Source organism: Sardina pilchardus, chromosome 8, assembly GCF_963854185.1.
Source record: "Sardina pilchardus chromosome 8, fSarPil1.1, whole genome shotgun sequence".
In the NCBI taxonomy this organism is placed as follows: Eukaryota; Metazoa; Chordata; class Actinopteri; order Clupeiformes; family Clupeidae; genus Sardina; species Sardina pilchardus.
Window position 1 is genome coordinate 1,258,769 of NC_085001.1, and position 20,000 is coordinate 1,278,768.

General features: G+C 48.2%; 2 protein-coding genes across 2 annotated transcripts in view; both read right to left on the reverse strand.

The window, feature by feature from the left end:
- ak5l (adenylate kinase 5, like) overlaps positions 1 to 12,517 on the reverse strand; it is a 19,101-nt gene extending 6,584 nt beyond the window's left edge. Inside the window, exons 1-5 of the mRNA XM_062542275.1 lie at positions 12,370 to 12,517; positions 5,618 to 5,804; positions 4,585 to 4,758; positions 2,970 to 3,142; positions 203 to 316 (exon numbers count right to left, since the gene is read on the reverse strand). Of these exons, the coding sequence (XP_062398259.1) occupies positions 203 to 316; positions 2,970 to 3,142; positions 4,585 to 4,758; positions 5,618 to 5,804; positions 12,370 to 12,429 (708 nt within the window). The 5' untranslated portion in view covers positions 12,430 to 12,517. The remainder of the gene's footprint in view (positions 1 to 202; positions 317 to 2,969; positions 3,143 to 4,584; positions 4,759 to 5,617; positions 5,805 to 12,369) is intronic.
- A 2,172-nt stretch (positions 12,518 to 14,689) lies between these two features.
- On the reverse strand, positions 14,690 to 19,228 carry gpsm1a (G protein signaling modulator 1a). Its single transcript, XM_062543799.1, has 2 exons — positions 18,722 to 19,228; positions 14,690 to 15,040 (listed from the first exon to the last, which is right to left on the reverse strand). The coding sequence occupies exons 1-2, from the start codon at positions 19,226 to 19,228 to the stop codon at positions 14,738 to 14,740; spliced, it is 810 nt and encodes a 269-aa protein (XP_062399783.1). The 3' UTR covers positions 14,690 to 14,737.
- Positions 19,229 to 20,000: the final 772 nt, after the last annotated feature.

The window sequence follows — 20,000 nt, forward strand, 5'->3', positions numbered from 1 at the left end:
GCATACTGGACATGAGAGGCGTTGATGGCCACTGCACCGACGCATACTGGACATGAGAGGTGTGATATTTCTACACTGTTTATGTCCACTGCACAGACGCATACTGGACCATGTGGCCATCACAGAGGCGTGATGGCCACTGCACACAGACGCATACTGGACATGAGAGACGTGACGGCCACTGACGCTGCTTGAGACACACCTGCTCCTCGAAGGTGAACGCCTGAGCGATCTCGCGGGGGAAGCCGTCCACGATGAAGCCCTTGACGTCCTGCTTCTTCATGAACTGGTGCTTCAGCTCCTCAATGGTCGTCTCCTGGAGGATCAAGCAAAAGGTGCCGTGTGGAGTTTTTTTGTTTAGAACATTACAAAACAAACCCTAGAATTACCAAGAGTGAGGAAACAACTGTTTAGAACATTACAAAACAAAGCCTAGAATTACCAAGAGTGAAGAACCAACTGTTTTGACATGATGAACATGATCAAACCCGCCTAAGCTCTGCATGGTCCAGATATCCGCTGAGGTTAGCATGCAAAGCAGCTAGCGCTGGGCTGGCACTCTTGTAATACCACACCGTCAGTGTAAGTGAGTGGATAAAGTAAAAAATAATCCTGCATTCACTCACAGTGTTGAATAAAGGGTTTAACATAGTAAATTGTTGCAGCTTAGCCACCTGCTATATCAAACTGTTCTTTGACACAAAAAATACAAAGTGACTGTGACACCGTACCAGAGATGGCGCTGCATTAAGTCAGTGAGAGAGTTGCGTTTGACTGCTAAATTATCAGCACTGTTCTAGTGTCCTCACCTGAGTTATCATCTATTCTAGTGTCCTCAGCTGAGTTATCATCTATTCTAGTGTCCTCATCTGAGTTATCAGCTCTATTCTAGTGTCCTCACCTGAGTTATCATCTATTCTAGTGTCCTCACCTGAGTTATCATCTATTCTAGTGTCCTCATCTGAGTTATCAGCACTGTTCTAGTGTCCTCACCTATTCTAGTGTCCTCACCTGAGATATCACCTATTCTAGTGTCCTCACCTGAGTTATCAGCTCTATTCTAGTGTCCTCACCTGAGTTATCATCTATTCTAGTGTCCTCAGCTGAGATATCATCTATTCTAGTGTCCTCATCTGAGTTATCATCTATTCTAGTGTCCTCACCTGAGTTATCATCTATTCTAGCGTCCTCACCTGAGATATCATCTATTCTAGTGTCCTCACCTGAGTTATCATCTATTCTAGCGTCCTCACCTGAGATATCATCTATTCTAGTGTCCTCACCTGAGATATCATCTATTCTAGTGTCCTCAACTGAGTTATCATCTATTCTAGTGTCCTCACCTGAGATATCATCTATTCTAGTGTCCTCACCTGAGTTATCATCTATTCTAGTGTCCTCACCTGAGTTATCAGCTCTATTCTAGTGTCCTCACCTGAGTTAACATCTATTCTAGTGTCCTCACCTGATTTATCATCTATTCTAGTGTCCTCACCTGAGTTATCATCTATTCTAGTGTCCTCACCTGAGTTATCATCTATTCTAGTGTCCTCATCTATTCTAGTGTCCTCACCTGAGTTATCATCTATTCTAGTGTCCTCACCTGAGTTATCATCTATTCTAGTGTCCTCACCTGAGTTATCATCTATTCTAGTGTCCTCACCTGAGTTATCATCTATTCTAGTGTCCTCACCTGAGTTATCAGCTCTATTCTAGTGTCCTCACCTGAGATATCATCTATTCTAGTGTCCTCACCTGAGTTATCATCTATTCTAGTGTCCTCACCTATTCTAGTGTCCTCACCTGAGTTATCAGCTCTATTCTAGTGTCCTCACCTGAGTTATCAGCTCTATTCTAGTGTCCTCACCTGAGTTATCAGCTCTATTCTAGTGTCCTCACCTGAGTTATCAGCTCTATTCTAGTGTCCTCACCTGAGTTATCATCTATTCTAGTGTCCTCACCTGAGTTATCATCTATTCTAGTGTCCTCACCTGAGTTATCATCTATTCTAGTGTCCTCACCTGAGTTATCATCTATTCTAGTGTCCTCAGCTGAGTTATCATCTATTCTAGTGTCCTCACCTGAGTTATCATCTATTCTAGCGCCCTCATCTATTCTAGTGTCCTCACCTGAGTTATCATCTATTCTAGTGTCCTCAGCTGAGTTATCATCTATTCTAGTGTCCTCACCTGAGTTATCATCTATTCTAGCGCCCTCATCTATTCTAGTGTCCTCACCTGAGATATCATCTATTCTAGTGTCCTCACCTGAGTTATCATCTATTCTAGCGTCCTCACCTGAGTTATCATCTATTCTAGTGTCCTCACCTGAGTTATCATCTATTCTAGCGTCCTCACCTGAGATATCATCTATTCTAGTGTCCTCACCTGAGTTATCATCTATTCTAGTGTCCTCACCTGAGTTATCATCTATTCTAGTGTCCTCACCTGAGTTATCAGCTCTATTCTAGTGTCCTCACCTGAGTTAACATCTATTCTAGTGTCCTCACCTGAGTTAACATCTATTCTAGTTAACAACTGTATTCTAGTGCCCTGGCTTTAGTTATCAGCCCTGTTCTACTGTCCTCACCTGTGGTACCAACTCTTTCCACCCTCACCTGTGGTACCAGTCGTGTTCTAGTGCCCTCACCTGTGGTTCCTGCCCTGTTCTAGAGCCCTCACATGTGGTTCCTGCACTGTTCTAGAGCCCTCACATGTTGTTCCTGCCCTGTTCTAGAGCCCTCACATGTGGTTCCTGCCCTGTTCTAGAGCCCTCACCTGTGGTTCCTGCCCTGTTCTAGAGCCCTCACCTGTGGTTCCTGCCCTGTTCTAGAGCCCTCACCTGTGGTTCCTGCCCTGTTCTAGAGCCCTCACATGTGGTTCCTGCCCTGTTCTAGAGCCCTCACCTGTGGTTCCTGCCCTGTTCTAGAGCCCTCACCTGTGGTTCCTGCCCTGTTCTAGAGCCCTCACCTGTGGTGCCAGTTCTCCGTTGGCGATGATCTGGGCGATGAGCTCCCACTTCCTGTCGGTGGTGGCGTGGTGAAGCAGCTGGGTGCGCAGGATCTCTCCCACCGACACACACTCAAAATCATAGTGCGTCGCCATCTTCAGCGTCTGAGTACCCTTCCCACTGCCAGGACCACCTGAGGGTGGCACACACACACACACACACACACACACACAGGATAGGAGAATACCTATATTTCCAGAGTCCTATGGTCCCAGAGTCCTATATTTCCAGAGTCCTATATTCCCAGGCCCTATGTTCCCAGAGTCCTATATTCCCAGAGTCCTACATTCCCAGGCCCTATGTTCCCAGAGGCCTACATTCCCAGGCCCTACTGTATGTTCCCAGAGTCCTATATTCCCAGAGTCCTATGTTCCCAGAGTCCTATATTCCCAGAGTCCTACATTCCCAGGCCCTATGTTCCCAGAGTCCTATATTCCCAGAGTCCTACATTCCCAGAGTCCTATGTTCCCAGAGTCCTATATTCCCAGAGTCCTATGTTCCCAGAGTCCTATATTCCCAGAGTCCTACATTCCCAGGCCCTATGTTCCCAGAGTCCTATATTCCCAGGCCCTATGATCCCAGAGTCCTATGTTCCCAGAGTCCTATATTCCCAAGCCCTATGTTCCCAGAGTCCTATGTTCCCAGAGTCCTACATTCCCAGGCCCTATATTCCCAGAGTCCTACATTCCCAGGCCCTACTGTATGTTCCCAGAGTCCTATATTCCCAGAGTCCTATGTTCCCAGAGTCCTACATTCCCAGGCCCTATGTTCCCAGAGTCCTATGTTCCCAGAGTCCTACATTCCCAGGCCCTATGTTCCCAGAGTCCTATATTCCCAAGCCCTATGTTCCCAGAGTCCTATATTCCCAGAGTCCTATATTCCCAAGCCCTATGTTCCCAGAGTCCTACATTACCAGGCCCTATGTTCCCAGAGTCCTATGTTCCCAGAGTCCTATATTCCCAGGCCCTATGTTCCCAGAGTCCTACATTACCAGGCCCTATGTTCCCAGAGTCCTATGTTCCCAGAGTCCTATATTCCCAGGCCCTATGTTCCCAGAGTCCTATGTTCCCAGAGTCCTATATTCCCAGAGTCCTATATTCCCAGGCCCTATATTCCCAGAGTCCTATATTTCCAGAGTCCTACATTCCCAGAGTCCTACATTCCCAGGCCCTATGTTCCCAGAGTCCTACATTCCCAGGCCCTATGTTACCAGAGTCCTATATTTCCACAGTCCTACATTCCGAGGCCCTATGTTCCCAGAGTCCTATATTCCCAGGCCCTATGTTCCCAGGCCCTATGTTCCCAGAGTCCTATATTCCCAGAGTCCTATATTCCCAGGCCCTATGTTCCCAGAGTCCTATGTTCCCAGAGTCCTATGTTCCCAGAGCCCTATGTTCCCAGGCCCTATGTTCCCAGAGTCCTATGTTCCCAGAGTCCTATATTCCCAGAGTCCTATATTCCCAGGCCCTATGTTCCCAGAGTCCTATATTCCCAGCCCCTATGTTCCCAGAGTCCATGAGCCCCAGTTGAATGGCGTCTGTGGCTGTGAGGAAGACTCAGTATGGTATTACTCACCGATGACGAAGATGATGTGCGGTCGGGGTTTGTTAGGGTCGAAGACGTCGTACTCCTGGATGAGGCCGGACGACTCGGTCATGTCCGAGTCGCTCTCGATGGAGAACTGGGCCTGGATGGGGGGCAGCCGCTCATACCGTCGATATGGTCCCGGTCCCGGTCCACTGGCACCCTCTGAGATAACGTATAAGAAAATGGTGAACATTTAAGGCCACTACCATCATCTGATAGAGTTTCATAATGGTGAACATTTAAGGCCACTACCATCATCTGATAAAGTTTCATAATGGTGAACATTTAAGGCCACTACCATCATCTGATAGAGTTTCATAATGGTGAACATTTAAGGCCACTACCATCATCTGATAGAGTTTCATAATGGTGAACATTTAAGGCCACTACCATCATCTGATAGAGTTTCATGTAACTGTAATGTAACATCTGTCGTCCCTCGTTGGTGGAACGCTGTTCCTACTAGAGTAGGGACATCCCTTGCCAAAAAATGTGTGAAACCCCAGTTCTTCAGAGAACATCTCCTCTCATAGCACTACTACAGACAATTGCACTCATTGGTGCACTTATTGTGTTTTTTAAATTGCCACCATCTTTGCCCAAATAAGGAGATCCGGTATCTTGAGATTTTTTCTAAGGGAAAATAACATGGGGATTTTCAATTATCGCACCTGTTAAACTCTCACGGGGATGATGACATTGGAAATGCAGACGTTTTTCACTACACAGTTTTGTCTACTGCCGTCTAGTGGATACTGTGATCTTCGGTAGGTGAAGACGGCACACTTTGATCTTTGCTACCCCAGAGCTAACTTACCATGCAACTTGCCATAGGCAGTTAGCTTCAATTAACTCCGGGATCTCCTAATATGGGCAAAGATGGCAGCTTTGGATCCTTTTTGTAGGCGAACTTCAGAGGTCTATTGTCAATGGGTCAATCAACTAACTCACTCAGACACAGTCGATCAAAAGGCTAAACCAATCAAAAGAGCGCACGTTCAGAAACAGACGCGCGACTCACCGAGTTTCCCAGCAGCCTTCTTGGCCTGTGGGGCGCTGATGGGGGGCAGTGGGCGGCGGTCAGGCGTGATGAAGGTGTCCCAGGCCACGCCCCCAACCCCGCCCAGCTCGCGCGTCTTCTGCAGGCAGCTCTCCAGGAAGAGCAGCGGGTCCTCCGGCCGGTGGAACATCAGACCCGTCAGCATGCTCTAGGACACAGACAGGAGCCCACTGAGCATGCCCAGTAGAGCTGGTCCACTGAGCATGCCCAGTAGAGCTGGTCCTCTGAGCATGTTCAGTAGAGCTGGTCCTCTGAGCAAGCTCAGCGAGAGACAGCAGTCCAGTGAGTATGCTCAGTAGCATATAAGGGCAGTGAGCACGCTCAGTAGCATAAATCCAGTGAGCACGCTCAGTAGCATAAGGGCAGTGAGCACTCACACCATATTAGGCGCGTTCAAGTTGGCTGCGCAGCACAAAAACTGCGCAGCACAAGATGCACGTGGTTAAAAATCTGTCCACGATGGTCTAGATGGGCGTGTTTTCGACTCGGCAGTCGGTATCACATGGCCTCAACTTATCGCGGGAGCAAGGCGTGGCCAGGCGGCTGCTCCGCAAAAGAGCAGCCGGTCTGGAGGTACTGCGGAGAGCAGCGGAGCCTAGACCCTGCCTTCATGACGTCAGGTCTTTGCCCTAATTGGCTTTTACATCCCTGACGTGTGTGCAGGTGTTTAGATGCCTCCCCATATCCACAAGAGTCCGTGCGGGTCCGTGCCTCGTGATTCGTCACATGGTCAAGTCTAGCCAAGTCTACACTACGGGAAGTAGAGAGTGTACAACTTCATAGCAGCGTTTGCATCCCCGCCCCTGCTGCCACCGGCAGCTCTCGTTGCTGCAAAAGGTCATTTGGAGTTGAACTTGAACACGGCTATTAACTCCATTGTAATGGCATTTTACCTGCAATCTGTTGCAGTTCCGCTATAGGGGCGATCACGAGTAAGTGCAAAAACAATGGGGGTCTATGGGGCTAGACAGCTAAATTGGTCTGATTCACCTGATTGTCATTGAGAAATCGAAGATTGGATTAGTCTTGTAAGGCTTACTTCACACTGGCAGTTGAAATCCGATGTCTTGCATATCCGATCAGAATCTGATCTTTCTGACTGACTGTTCTCATTGCATATTGCAAGTGATCACATCCGATCTTGGCGTGCAATGCTCAGATCCGATTTAAATTACACACACCTGGATTCAATAGGTAGAGTTGTACACAACCAAGTCGTCATGGATGAAAGCGGATTTATTTGTGATATTTTCCAACTGGTTATGCGTAGCCGCGGCGCAAATACCTTACAGTTTGTGAGAAAGCGTCAGAAACGGAGGAAACGACAATATTCGAGTTTTTTTCTTTTTCTTTTTTCACAGCAATGGGCCTGGTGCCCGCGCTGAATCAATCAATCAACTACTTCCGTCATTCAGAATTACGTTGCAATTGTTTGACGCAGTGCAAATGACGAAAGGGGCACGTTGAAATCCTATTCAAGTAGTTTGACTGTTCAGATTGAGTCATATCCGATAGTAAGTGATATTGAAACCACCTTCGTATGTGGTGCGAATCAGCATCGGGAAAATCACATTTCATGCGGTTTTGTGCCGTTCAGACTACCCAAAATTCAAGCTAGATACAATCCAGATAAGCAAAAAATCGATTTCGACTGCCAGTGTGAACTAAGCCTAAGTCTCTCGTGAAGCTAGCACAAACGCTGGGGTTTGTAGTCTTTTTGGGAAGAACACAGATGCCACCAGGGCACGCTGGGGTTTGTAGTCTTTTTGCGAAGAACACAGATGCCACCAGGGCAGCAGCTCTCTCTTAGTGTTGGACATTTGTCTAGAACACGAGAACATGTCCGTCATTCTCCCTAGTTGGGTATCGTATGGTCAATGTGAATTAATACTAAAGCCATTTTTAGCAACTCAATTTCGCTGTTGCAAGTCTCTTGAGCTACAATGGGCATTAAGCAGGCTAGCTATTATTGTTTTGTGCTACTAGCCTCTTTAGCAAACCGTCTGGAAGACAAATCAAAACAAATGATATTGAATAGGGCTCGGGATCATGACGTGAAAACTTCGCGGGCACAGCCATATTGGCAGCCTCACTCCTTAGTTTACTATGGACTACTATGGATTTACTCCCACCTATTCGTGTGTTCCTGTTACTTAGTTTTTGCCTTCTTGGTCGTATGTTGCTGTGTAGTAGGGTGTAACCCACGATCAAAGAGGAAAAGAATCGCTATACTATATTTCTGCTTCTTGTCTTCTGCATCTGAATGAATGGATATTACGTTTGGTGCGCTACCAACATGGCGGCTATATGGCGGCTATATGGCGGTGTGTGTAGGGGTCTCAGAGAGAGTGTGTGTGGAGGTAGGGGTCTCAGAGAGAGTGTGTGTGGAGGTAGGGGTCTCAGAGAGTGTGTGTGGAGGTAGGAGTGTGTGTGTGGAGGCACAGGTCTCAGGGAGAGTGTGTGTGTAGGTAGAGCTCTAAGGAATGAATACTGACCTGACCTGGGCAGAGAGAGGGAGAGAAATAATAATTGCAAATGACTGCTCTCCTGGTCTTCCCTGTCTGTGAGCTGCTGTGTGTGTCTCTGAGCTGCTGTGTCTGTGAGCTGCTGTGTCTGTGAGCTGCTGTGTCTGTCTGTGAGCTGCTGTGTCTGTCTGTGAGCTGCTGAGTCTGTGAGCTGCTGTGTCTGTGAGCTGCTGTGTCTGTCTGTGAGCTGCTGTGTCTGTCTGTGAGCTGCTGTGTCTGTGAGCCAGTGTTGTAGTCAAGTCACTATGCCTCGAGTCCGAGTCCAGGTTCGAGTCTCCAGTGTCCGAGTCCGAGTCAAGTCCAAGTCATTAAAAACAAATTTGGAGTCGAGTCCAAGTCGAGTCCACTACTCATCCGAGTCAAGTCCGAGTCGAGTCAATATTGATTCAAGTTGAGTACTTTTTGGTCAAGTCGAGTCCAAGTTCCGCACTGAAGTAAGCATAGCCTATAAGGTTTTAAACTAAAAACTAAAAAAGTCCTAATGGCGGCCGTTATGAACTTTCATACAGGGGCGTCTGCAGGAATGAATGGTAAGCAAACTGTAAACACAAAACTCATGGGCAAAGTCGAGTCTTCGCCTCAATTTTCGAGTCTGAATGCTTTGAATTTACGAGTCCGAGTCCAAGTCCGAGTCATTCAGTGCTCGAGTCCAAGTCAAGTCACAAGTCTCTAAATTTGGCTAATGACTCGGACTCGAGTACTACAACACTGCTGTGAGCAGCTGTGTCTGTGAGCTGCTGTGTCTGTGAGCTGCTGTGTCTGTCTCTGAGCTGCTGTGTCTGTGAGCTGCTGTGTCTGTCTGTGAACTGCTGTGTCTGTCTCTGAGCTGCTGTGTCTGTGAGCTGCTGAGTCTCTGAGCTGCTGTGTCTGTCTCTGAGCTGCTGTGTCTGTCTCTGAGCTGCTGTGTCTGTGAGCTGCTGTGTCTCTGAGCTGCTGTGTCTGTGAGCTGCTGTGTCTCTGAGCTGCTGTGTCTGTGAGCTGCTGTGTCTCTGAGCTGCTGTGTCTGTCTGTGAGCTGCTGTGTCTGTGAGCTGCTGTGTCTGTCTGTGAGCTGCTGTGTCTGTCTGTGAGCTGCTGTGTCTGTGAGCTGCTGCAGCCATGTCTACCCAGCTGGGCCTGTCTGCCTGTCACTGGCCCTCTCCTCTCCCTAATAAGCCATCAGCGTGTCGGCATGCTAATTGAGCGGAGGGCCGGGGTGGAACGCAGAATTTACATGTCAATCCTCACGGGGAAACCAGCTCGCTGGCACCAGAACAAACAGTCACGCTTCAGCACAAACTGCTGCTTTCTAAAATGGAGGGAGGGGTTTGGCTCTGATAATCCACAGCTCACTGCGGCTGGTGACGATGAGTGCAAATCTAAACTGACTCTAATAATCTTCTCGACGTGGAGCGCGGATAATTCTAATAATCTGAGACTACTTCTACAGCACAACAAGGAGGACAGCTGACACAGCTCTGCGTCCACGTGTGCAAATGCACACTGATTCTAATCACCAATTTCAGAATATTTACATTTAACAGGATTTTCCCCAAAGCAAATGGCAAATTGTAAGTACAGTACAATAATAAACGTTTTTCGTTTTATCTCAGATCAACTCAATCTTCCAACTTCCTGGCATAAATTAGCCTACAGTCCTGCTATTTCAGAAGTCATGTTTGGCAGGAGGACGAGACAACCCCTGTGTGTGTACGTGAACAGAAGCTGAGTCCCAAGACCAACATGTCCGATAGTAACCTTCATATCAAGGCATCCTTACTGCAGTGGATGAAAAAATGAAACATTTCCTGTCTCAAGGAGTCGTTGGAAAGTATTTTCTACTTGATGCTGTATTTAATGCAGGACAGCACTGTTTACAAGAGGCCTGAGTTCTCATCTAAAAATAGGGTTTATTTATTTAGTTTGTTTATTTGCTAAATTGCTACTCCCTTCCTTAAGAGAGGGTTCCACGGTTCTGACACTAAGGGCCTGGAGGCTACGTGCTGCGTTTAGTTCTCTAATCTAATCTGAGGCGTAGAACCACACTGGCAGTATCAGCGAAACACCTGCAGACTCCCCTGGCCTGCAGATCAGCATCTCCTCATCTGACCACGGAGGAGAGCTCAAGGGAATCCACTGTTGTTCTCAGCCTGTTGATCGAGGCAGTGCCTGCTGCTGGATGGAGAGTCATTATGGGATGTCAGCCGCATTCTGTCCAGATCAGAGCAGGACGTGGGCAACAGTGCTCTGACCTGTCTCTCTTATAGCCTGTCTCTCTTATGACCTGTCTCTCTTATAGCCTGTCTCTCTTATAACCTGTCTCTCTTATAACCTGTCTCTCTTATAACCTGTCTCTCTTATGACCTGTCTCTCTTATGACCTGCCTCTCTTATAACCTGTCTCTCTTATAACCTGTCTCTCTTATATCCTGTCTCTCTTATGACCTGCCTCTCTTATAACCTGTCTCTCTTATGACCTGTCTCTCTTATGACCTGTCTCTCTTATCCTGTCTCTCTTATAACCTGTCTCTCTTATAACCTGTCTCTCTTATGACCTGTCTCTCTTATCCTGTCTCTCTTATAACCTGTCTCTTATGACCGGTCTCTCTTATAACCTGTCTCTCTTATAACCTGTCTCTCTTATGACCGGTCTCTCTTATAACCTGTCTCTCTTATAACCTGTTTCTCTTATAACCTGTCTCTCTTATAACCTGTCTCTCTTAACCTGTCTCTCTTATGACCTGTCTCTCTTATAGCCTGTGTCTCTTATAACCTGTCTCTCTTATAACCGGTCTCTCTTATAGCCTGTCTCTCTTATAGACTGTGTCTCTTATAACCTGTCTCTCTTGTAGACTGTGTCTCCTATAACTCTTAACAGGCTTTATTCGTAGCCAATGTCAGTCAGTCTTGAATTTCCCCTTGGGGATCAATAAAGTATCTATCTATCTATCTATCTATTACCATGGAGATAAGCAATGTTTATGTGACCGGTCATGTTAGACATCATTTTAGTGGTTAAACGCAAATGTGATGTCAAACACCCATGTTCCAGACAAGTAGGTCTACAGGCACTTTGTATGTTACCATAGCTCACCATATCCGTTGGCTTGAATGCTAAATAAGTATATGGGTCGCGACTTTATAAACATAGGAAATTGTGGGTCCCAAAGCCAGACCAGTTAAGAACCACTGTCCTATAACATGTCTGGCTTAGAGCCTGTCTCTCTTACATTATGTTCCTCACGCAAATTCATTCTTGCATTGTAAAATAAATAAATAATGTACTATAATGAAAATCATAAAAGTGCATGTGAATTATTATGTGTTCTCTGCCTTCTCTCCCTCCCTCCCTCTCTCTCTCTCTCCCTCTCTTTCTATTTATCTGATGAATCACAAGCAGCAAAAGGGAACAGTTGCCAAGGTGACCGCAGACCGCTACATGTGCTCGAGCAGGAACTTCATGTTTTCAAAATCAATAACATAAAAACACAAAGCGGCCTATAGCCTACTCACACAGTTGTACTGACGGAGGAGAGGATACACAACGGATATAGTTTCATCATGAAATCAAATTTTTGTGAGTTACTGAGGTCACTGAACCATTATCTGTGTTTTCAAAGAAAGCTGTCAGCAGCAGACATACTCCAACGATAGTGCTTAGGACCAAGAGAGCTTTGCTACATGTAACAGTGTCGGAGACTAGGCTACTTATATTGGACACAGCATCAGCAGGTCTTGAGCAGGCTGCAGAGGGTTAATCTGGCGGAACCTGAGCACGGCTTCGTTTGCTGCCTGGAGAAAGTTGCCACTTGCGGCCAAACTTAAGGCGCTCAGCCCGGCAATCACCGCAACCTACTTGAGGATCACCATAGTGACAACTTGAAGTGTCTAATTTCCCATGCAATTATCGGGCTCGAGCGACACGGACACTTGCCTGTTGCATTCTAATCAAATAGCCTACTCATGAGCGTGGCTACCTTTTTGAATTGGTTGCGTTCAAACCAAATGATCCTCAATTAGCGAAAAGAAAACAAAGCCTAAAAAAACGGGTTACAAAGGCGAATTCTTTGTTTGATTAATTAAATTCTGATGTACCAGCACCATCCTAAAGTCTTCGTATTTCTGTCTTTTCCTGGAAATAAACATTATCTCGTGGGATTACCAGCGTTGAGTTGCGCCCTTGCAAAACTTCTCAAATCTAGGAACCTTACCTCAAACAGCTGGGGAATTTGCCGCTTGGAGAGATATTCCTTCGCATCATTTGTGTTCATTTTTCCGTTGGTTGGTTGTCCGCCGGCCGTGAGTAAAAGCGCAGCTGTGTTCAGGATGCTCCGACACGGACGCTTTCGACCGCACGCAGTTTTGAGAGCGCGCGTGCATTTCTGACAGCCCTCTGACTGCCGTCTCTCTTATCGCGCGCACTCCTCCTCATTTCCTCCCGCTCTCTTCTCTCCCCTCCCCGTTAGGCTCTCTAACTTCATTTTACTCCCTCGGTTATTATGGGTTATTTCATTGATGGTTAAGTTAGTTCAGTAGTTTACTGTAAATGCCAAGTGAGACATTGGTGGGTGTAAAAACAAACAAACAGACGCTTACAATGCAATTAAAATAAATTGCCATAGATTTTATGTGTCGATTACACAACATTTTTCAATGACACGATTGTAAAGGGACTGCAATATACCAGTTTTCCTCATTCAGTAGTCTGTTAATCACTCGTCACAGTACACACACACACACACGGAACATTTTAATCATTGGTTTCCATAATAACAAAGCAGTTCAGCTGGAATCAGTGATGAGAGCAAAGAGTCCATTCAGCAGCACTTTCAGATTCAGCATGTGCTGTGGCATGCGTTGGACTTCTTGCAAGCCTTCGTTTGGAGGGGGAACTATATCAAAACATACTGTTCCCTTCGTTTGGAGGGGGAACTATATCAAAGCATACTGTTCCCTTCGTTTGGAGGGGGAACTATATCAAAGCATACTGTTCCCTTCGTTTGGAGGGGGAACTATATCAAAGCATACTGTTCCCTGTTGACAATGGCCTGTCTGCGTTGACGTCCTAGTAGTTAATAGTGTTAACACTAGTCTCTAGATCATCAGTATAGTTGGGACCAGGAGCAGGAGACCTGGAGTCCTGGTGACCACGTGACATGTGACATGTGGAGAAACTGCCCCAATAACAGATGCAAACACGGCTGTTTAAACGTACACATTCAGATCACCCTCATCATGAGTCCAGATCAGCTAGCACCGAGCTCTGCCTAACACACACACACAGCCCACACCGAGCTCTGCCTAACACACACACACACCGAGCTCTGCCTAACACACACACACCGAGCTCTGCCTAACACACACACACAGCCCACACCGAGCTCTGCCTAACACACACACACACCGAGCTCTGCCTAACACACACACACCGAGCTCTGCCTAACACATACACACACCGAGCTCTGCCTCACACACACACACACAGCCCACACTGAGCTCTGCCTCACACACACATATTAGGCTATATTAAATGCCTACCCCCCCCCCCCCCATCACACACACACAGCCCACACCGAGCTCTGCCTCACACACACACTAGGCTACATTAAATGCCCCCCCCCCCCCTTCACACACACACACACACACACACACACACACACACACAGCCCAAATAGAGCTCTGCCTTACTACACACATTAGGCTACATGAAATGCTTTCCCTTCCACACACACACACACACACACACACACACACACACACACAGCCCACACTGAGCTTTGCCTTACCACACTCATTAGGCTACATTAAATGCTCCCCCCTCCACACACACACACACACACACACACACACACACACACACACACACACACACACACACACACACACACACACACACACACACACACACAGCCCACACTGAGCTTTGCCTTACCACACTCATTAGGCTACATTAAATGCTCCCCCCTCCACACACACACACACACACACACACACACACACATAGCCCACACTGAGCTTTGCCTTACCACACTCATAGGCTACATTACGCTCCCCCCTCCACACACACACACACAGAGCCATGCCTCACACACGTTAGGCTACATTGAATGCCCCCCCCCCCCCCACACACACACACACCACCTGGACTGTCCACTCCTCCACAGGCGGTTGTGCCCCAGCTGGTTCAGCTCATGGCCATGGTGATGGGGCTGCTTGTACCCCTGCGGAGAGCACCGCCATGCATGCACATCCGTCATCCCACATACGTCCACTGTGTGGCGCTGTCCTGTCCAGGCACCCTGTTCCGTGCTCTTTTAGTGTCCCCCCCTCTTCTAGATGGCAGCTCTCTCTTTTGTCCTCATGGTGTGTGTGTGTGTGTGTGTGTGTGTATGTGTGTGAGCGCGCGCACGTTTGTGGTTTGCATGTGTGTGTGTGTGTGTGTGTGGTGTTTGTGTGTGTGTGTGTGACTGGTGTGACTGGTGTGTGTAGCAAGTGTGTGTGTGTGTGTGTTTGTGTTTGTGTTTGTGTGTGTGTGTGTGTGTGTGTGTGTGTGTGTGTGTGTGCATCTGGTAGTAGACTTTAACTAGAGCCGGAGGCAGGCCGTGGCGAGGGTTTGTGCTCGTGGTCATGGCGGGAGTGGGTGCTAGCGTGTGCGTGTGTGTGTGTGTGTGTGTGTGTGTGTGTGTGGGCTTCAGCGTCAGGGCCGTCGTCGTGCTGGTCGCAGTAGAAGGACACACGCTGCTCATCCATCCGCTTGGCCTGCACTCTCTGGACCAGGCTGAAGAAGGCCTCGTCAGCGTCCGACGCTCCCGCACCCTCCACACACTCCGCACCCTCCACACACTCCGGCAGAGAACACCGCTGGTCATTCAGCCGGCAGGACTGAGAGAAGAGGGAGAAAGAGGGGGATAGAGAGAGGAAGGAGAGAGAGGGAGGGAGAGAGAGGAGGGAGAGGAGGGAGAAAGAGAGAGAGAGGAGAGAGAGAGAGAGAGGAGGGAGAGGCAGGGGGAGAGAGAGAGATGGGAGGGAGAGAGAGGGAAGGAGAGAGGGACAGAAGGAGGGATAAATAGCATGAGGAGAGTAAAAAGGTGGAGATGGAGAAAAAGAGGGAAGGGGAAAAGGCAGGAAGGGAGGGATGGAGGGATAGAGAGAAAAGGGAGATGGGAGAGGGAAGTAGGAGAAGATAAAGAGAGAGTGAGATGAAAGGATAGAGAGAATGAGATGAAATGATAGAGAATGGAATGGAAACAGCAGAGAGAGGGAGGGAAGGGAAAAGGAAAGGAGCGAGAGATGAAGAGTGCAGGGAGAGAGAGAGATGGAGAGAGAGAAGAAGGGAGGGAAAATGTGGGATAGAGGGAGAGATAGAGGGAGAGAAAGAAAGAGAGAAGCACATTTATGAGTCATTCTGCTGTAATATTCATCGCTCTGTTTCCTGTGGCAACAATTGCTTTTACACATATCAGATTACTGATGCAGCCTGTAATGTGAATTTGTCACTGAGAGAGAGAGAGAGAGAGAGAGAGAGAGAGAGAGAGAGAGAGAGAGAGAGATGCATATACGTATTTTCTCAACTCATCACATTGTCCGCCCATTTTCATATTGACTGCATTATTTTAATGTTTTAGAGAAGCCAGCACTGCTCAATGATTCAAGGAAGAAATGTTCACTTTTGAAGCCATCTCCTCTGCTATTGCTCCTGATATTGGGCTGCTATCCCCCGGGCCTAGAGGTGATCCTGGGGTGCGTCTCAGTGATCTGGGGGAGACAGCACTCAGGCCTGGCTCATGAAGGCGGGGTGCACCTGGCTGGCTCGCGGGGTTACTATAGAGTACTGCCTCTGCTGGTCAGGAGCGGCAGAGCACCATAGCCACTCCCCCATGAGCTCATCTTAGCCACGCCCCCTTGGGCTCCTCTGCTGGTCAGGAGCTGCAGCACCATAGCCACGCCCCCATGAGCTCATCTTAGCCACGCCCCCATGAGCTCCTCTTAGCCACGCCCCCATGGGGCTCCTCTTAGTCACGCCCCCATGAGCTCCTCTTAGCCACGCCCCCATGGGCTCCTCTTAGTCACGCCCCCATGAGCTCCTCTTAGCCACGCCCCCATGGGCTCCTCTTAGTCACGCCCCCATGGGCTTCTCTTAGCCACGCCCCCATGGGCTCCTCTTAGTCACGCCCCCTTGGGCTCCTCTTAGTCACGCCCCCATGGGCTCCTCTTAGCCACGCCCCCATGGGCTCCTCTTAGCCACGCCCCCATGGGCTCCTCTTAGCCACGCCCCCATGGGCTCCTCTTGTAGGCTGGACCAATGCTATCACTCATGCAACAGGAAAAAGAAGCGTTTACATGCATCCATTACAGAAGTCTTGGATATGGATACATGTGAATGAACTCCCTCCCAGCAATAGTATGTGTCGCCACCTGGCGATAGAACCCTGACATGGCAACTGGACCATGACCTGCACCTGTAGTCTGAATAGTCACTGTGATTCTGCACCTGTAGTCTGAATAGATAGATAGAGTCTTTATTGTCCTATAAAGGATATTCTTCTTCACACGTCATTTCATCCATAAAAGATGGCAGCATTTGATGTAACATACATCTCATACATATAACATATCACACATCACACATCACACATAACATATAACATATAACATGACACCCACCATACCATACACACCCTATACCATACCATACCCCCTCCCCTCTAGTTCCCCTCCCTCATCAACACAGTGCAATCAAAAGTGGAAAAGTGGAATAGTCACTGTGATTCTGCACCTGTAGTCTGAATAGCTACTGTGATTCATTCAACTGGACTGTGACCTGCACCTGTAGTCTGAGCGGTAGATAAAACAGAGTGGCGACACTCCCATAGACCTCCATAGGAAAACATGGCAGCGCTTTTTTTCCTTGTTATGGGACTTTTGGAACTATTTACAGCCAATCTCTTGATCAGTAGTCAATAGGTTAGTTCCATCATCCAGAAGTACTGTTCATCCCACCCTCCTGCGATTCAGCCATTCAGCGCAGGTTTTTGGAACTTTTGATCGTGTGGCGGCAACATCAAAGAGTGTCGCAACTCTCTCTTTCTATGGCTCTGGTTACTGTGATTCATTCAACTGGACCCAGACCTGCACCTGTAGTCTGAATAGTTACTCTCTAAACACTCTTCAACACAGTTCACCTGATGTAACACAGTTCAACAGAGTTCACCTGATGTAATGGTTCAACACAGTTCAACACAGCTTTGACTCTCCATGGGACCATCCACTAGCCTAGAGATCAGAGATCTAGCCGCCAGTGATCGGGGTGAGCTACTGTAGCTGATCGGGGTGCTTTGGGGAGATGAGCTACTGTAGCTGATCGGGGTGTTTAGGGGAGATACTGTAGGCTATTGTAGCTGATCGGGGTGTTTTGGGGAGAAACTGTAGGCTACTGTAGCTGATCGGGGTGTTTAGGGGAGATACTGTAGGCTACTGTAGCTGATCGGGGTGTTTAGGGGAGATACTGTAGGCTACTGTAGCTGATCGGGGTGTTTAGGGGAGATGAGCTACTGTAGCTGATCGGGGTGTTTAGGGGAGATGAGCTACTGTAGCTGATCGGGGTGTTTTGGGGATGTAGGCTATTGTATCTGGCAAAGTCGTGCAGTGAAAGTATTTCTTCTATTCTCCATGTAAGTCCTGTCCTGGAACACTAATCCTGAATTAAGCGAAAACGTGAAATTCAACATTTTAACGCTTGTTTATCGTGGATTTTCTCAATATACTGTAGCATCGAGTGCAAAGTGACTGGCTTTGCTTTGCAAGGTCACATTTGATCTTATCAGGATAAAATAAATAAGTTTAGAAGTGTTAGATAATTTATCTTGTTTTAAGAGTGAATTTCTTATTTTAAGCGTTCAACTTTATACTATAATCTTATTTCTATAGATGAATTAGTTCAAGAAATCTTGTCAAGTAAAATTATCTTGCTGCATGGACAGATAATTTAATTTGTTTTGAGTACCTTTTACCTCAGATTTAGGGGGTTTATCTTGTTTTTAGACACCCCTTTTTTGCAGTACCAAAACTAACTAACTACGTAAACAAATACACTAAGAAGAGGGAATTTGTTGCACATAGTGCTGCTTCAAATGAATTAAAGTCAATGTGAGTGAAAGCCAAATTAGTTAAAGTCAGCATAAGCGAAACTCAAATTAATTAAAAGCCAAAATGACTGAAAAGTCAATGCGAGTATGAGTGTGAATGTGAGTGAATATGAATGTGAGTGTGTGTGTGTGTGTGTGTGTGTGAGTGTGTGTGTGTGGCTAGGCTACCTGGTGTTTGATGAGCATGTTGAAGAAGTCGTCGGTGGGCAGCGGGGGGTTGCATGCGTGGCACAGGTGTGTGTGTGTGTGTGTGTGTGTGTGTGTGTATGTGTGTGTGTGTGTGTGTGGCTAGGCTACCTGGTGCTTGATGAGCATGTTGAAGAAGTCGTCGGTGGGCTGCGTGGGGTTGCAGGCGTGGCACAGGTGTGTGTGTGTGTGTGTGTGTGTGTGTGTGTGTGTGTGTGTGTGGCTAGGCTACCTGGTGTTTGATGAGCATGTTGAAGAAGTCGTCGGTGGGCTGCGGGGGGTTGCAGGCGTGGCACAGGTGGCGGATGTTGTTCTGCGTGATGGCGAAGGACAGGCGGTCGCCCACGCTGGCCCTCTGGTCGTCCAGGCGACGGCTCTGTGAGCTGGCGATGAGGTCAAACAGCGCCTCCGTCTGGGCGAGCGACGCCAGCGAGGGAGACTCGCGCAGGGCAGGGGGGGCGTCTGGCGAGGGGGGGCAGCGACCCAGGGGGGGCCCTCTCTGCTGGCCCTTGGGTTGGGGCTGGGGGGTCATCTGGGGGGGGCCCGTCTGCTGGCCCTTGGGTTGGGGCTGGGGGGTCATATGGGGGGGGGTCATCTGGGGGGGGCCCGTCTGCTGGCCCTTGGGTTGGGGCTGGGGGGTCATCTGGGGGGGGCCCGTCTGCTGGCCCTTGGGTTGGGGCTGGGGGGTCATCTTGGGGGGGCCCGTCTGCTGGCCGTTGGGTTGGGGCTGGGGGGTCATCTGGGGGGGGCCCGTCTGCTGGCCCTTGGGTTGGGGCTGGGGGGTCATCTGGGGGGGGCGAGGGCAGCGCTGGCTATCCATGCGGCCGCTAGGACGTGTGTTGGATGGGGGGAGCCGGGTGTGGGGGCCTCATCAGAGGACTGAGGCAGCAGTCTGGAAACACACACACACACACACACACACACACTTACGATTAGCTGGCTTTTGAACAAACTCAATGTTTTGGAAAAACAGATTTGGACACTTTTTGAAATGTGAATGTGCCATATATTTCACTGACTGAGTTAAGTACAGCCCAAGATCTCATAGCCTCCAGTGACTGAGTTAAGTACAGCCCAAGATCTCATAGCCTCCAGTGACTGAGTTAAGTACAGCCCAAGATCTCATAGCCTCCATGTGAGACCTGAGTTAAGTACAGCCCAAGATCTCATAGCCTCCATGTGAGATCGAAGTTAAGTACATCCCAAGATCTCATAGCCTCCATGTGAGATCGAAGTTAAGTACATCCCAAGATCTCATAGCCTCCACTGACTGAGTTTAAGTACAGCCCAAGATCTCATAGCCTCCACTGACTGAGTTAAGTACAGCTCAAGATCTCATAGCCTCCACTGACTGAGTTTAAGTACAGCCCAAGATCTCATAGCCTCCAGTGAGTCCCGCCAGTGGACACTCTGAGTTACTTACTGTAAAGTGGTTGTCACTAAAGCCTACCTTACACTGACAAGATTTGGGAAAGATTCTTCAAAGATTGTAGTCCTTTAACTAATGCTCC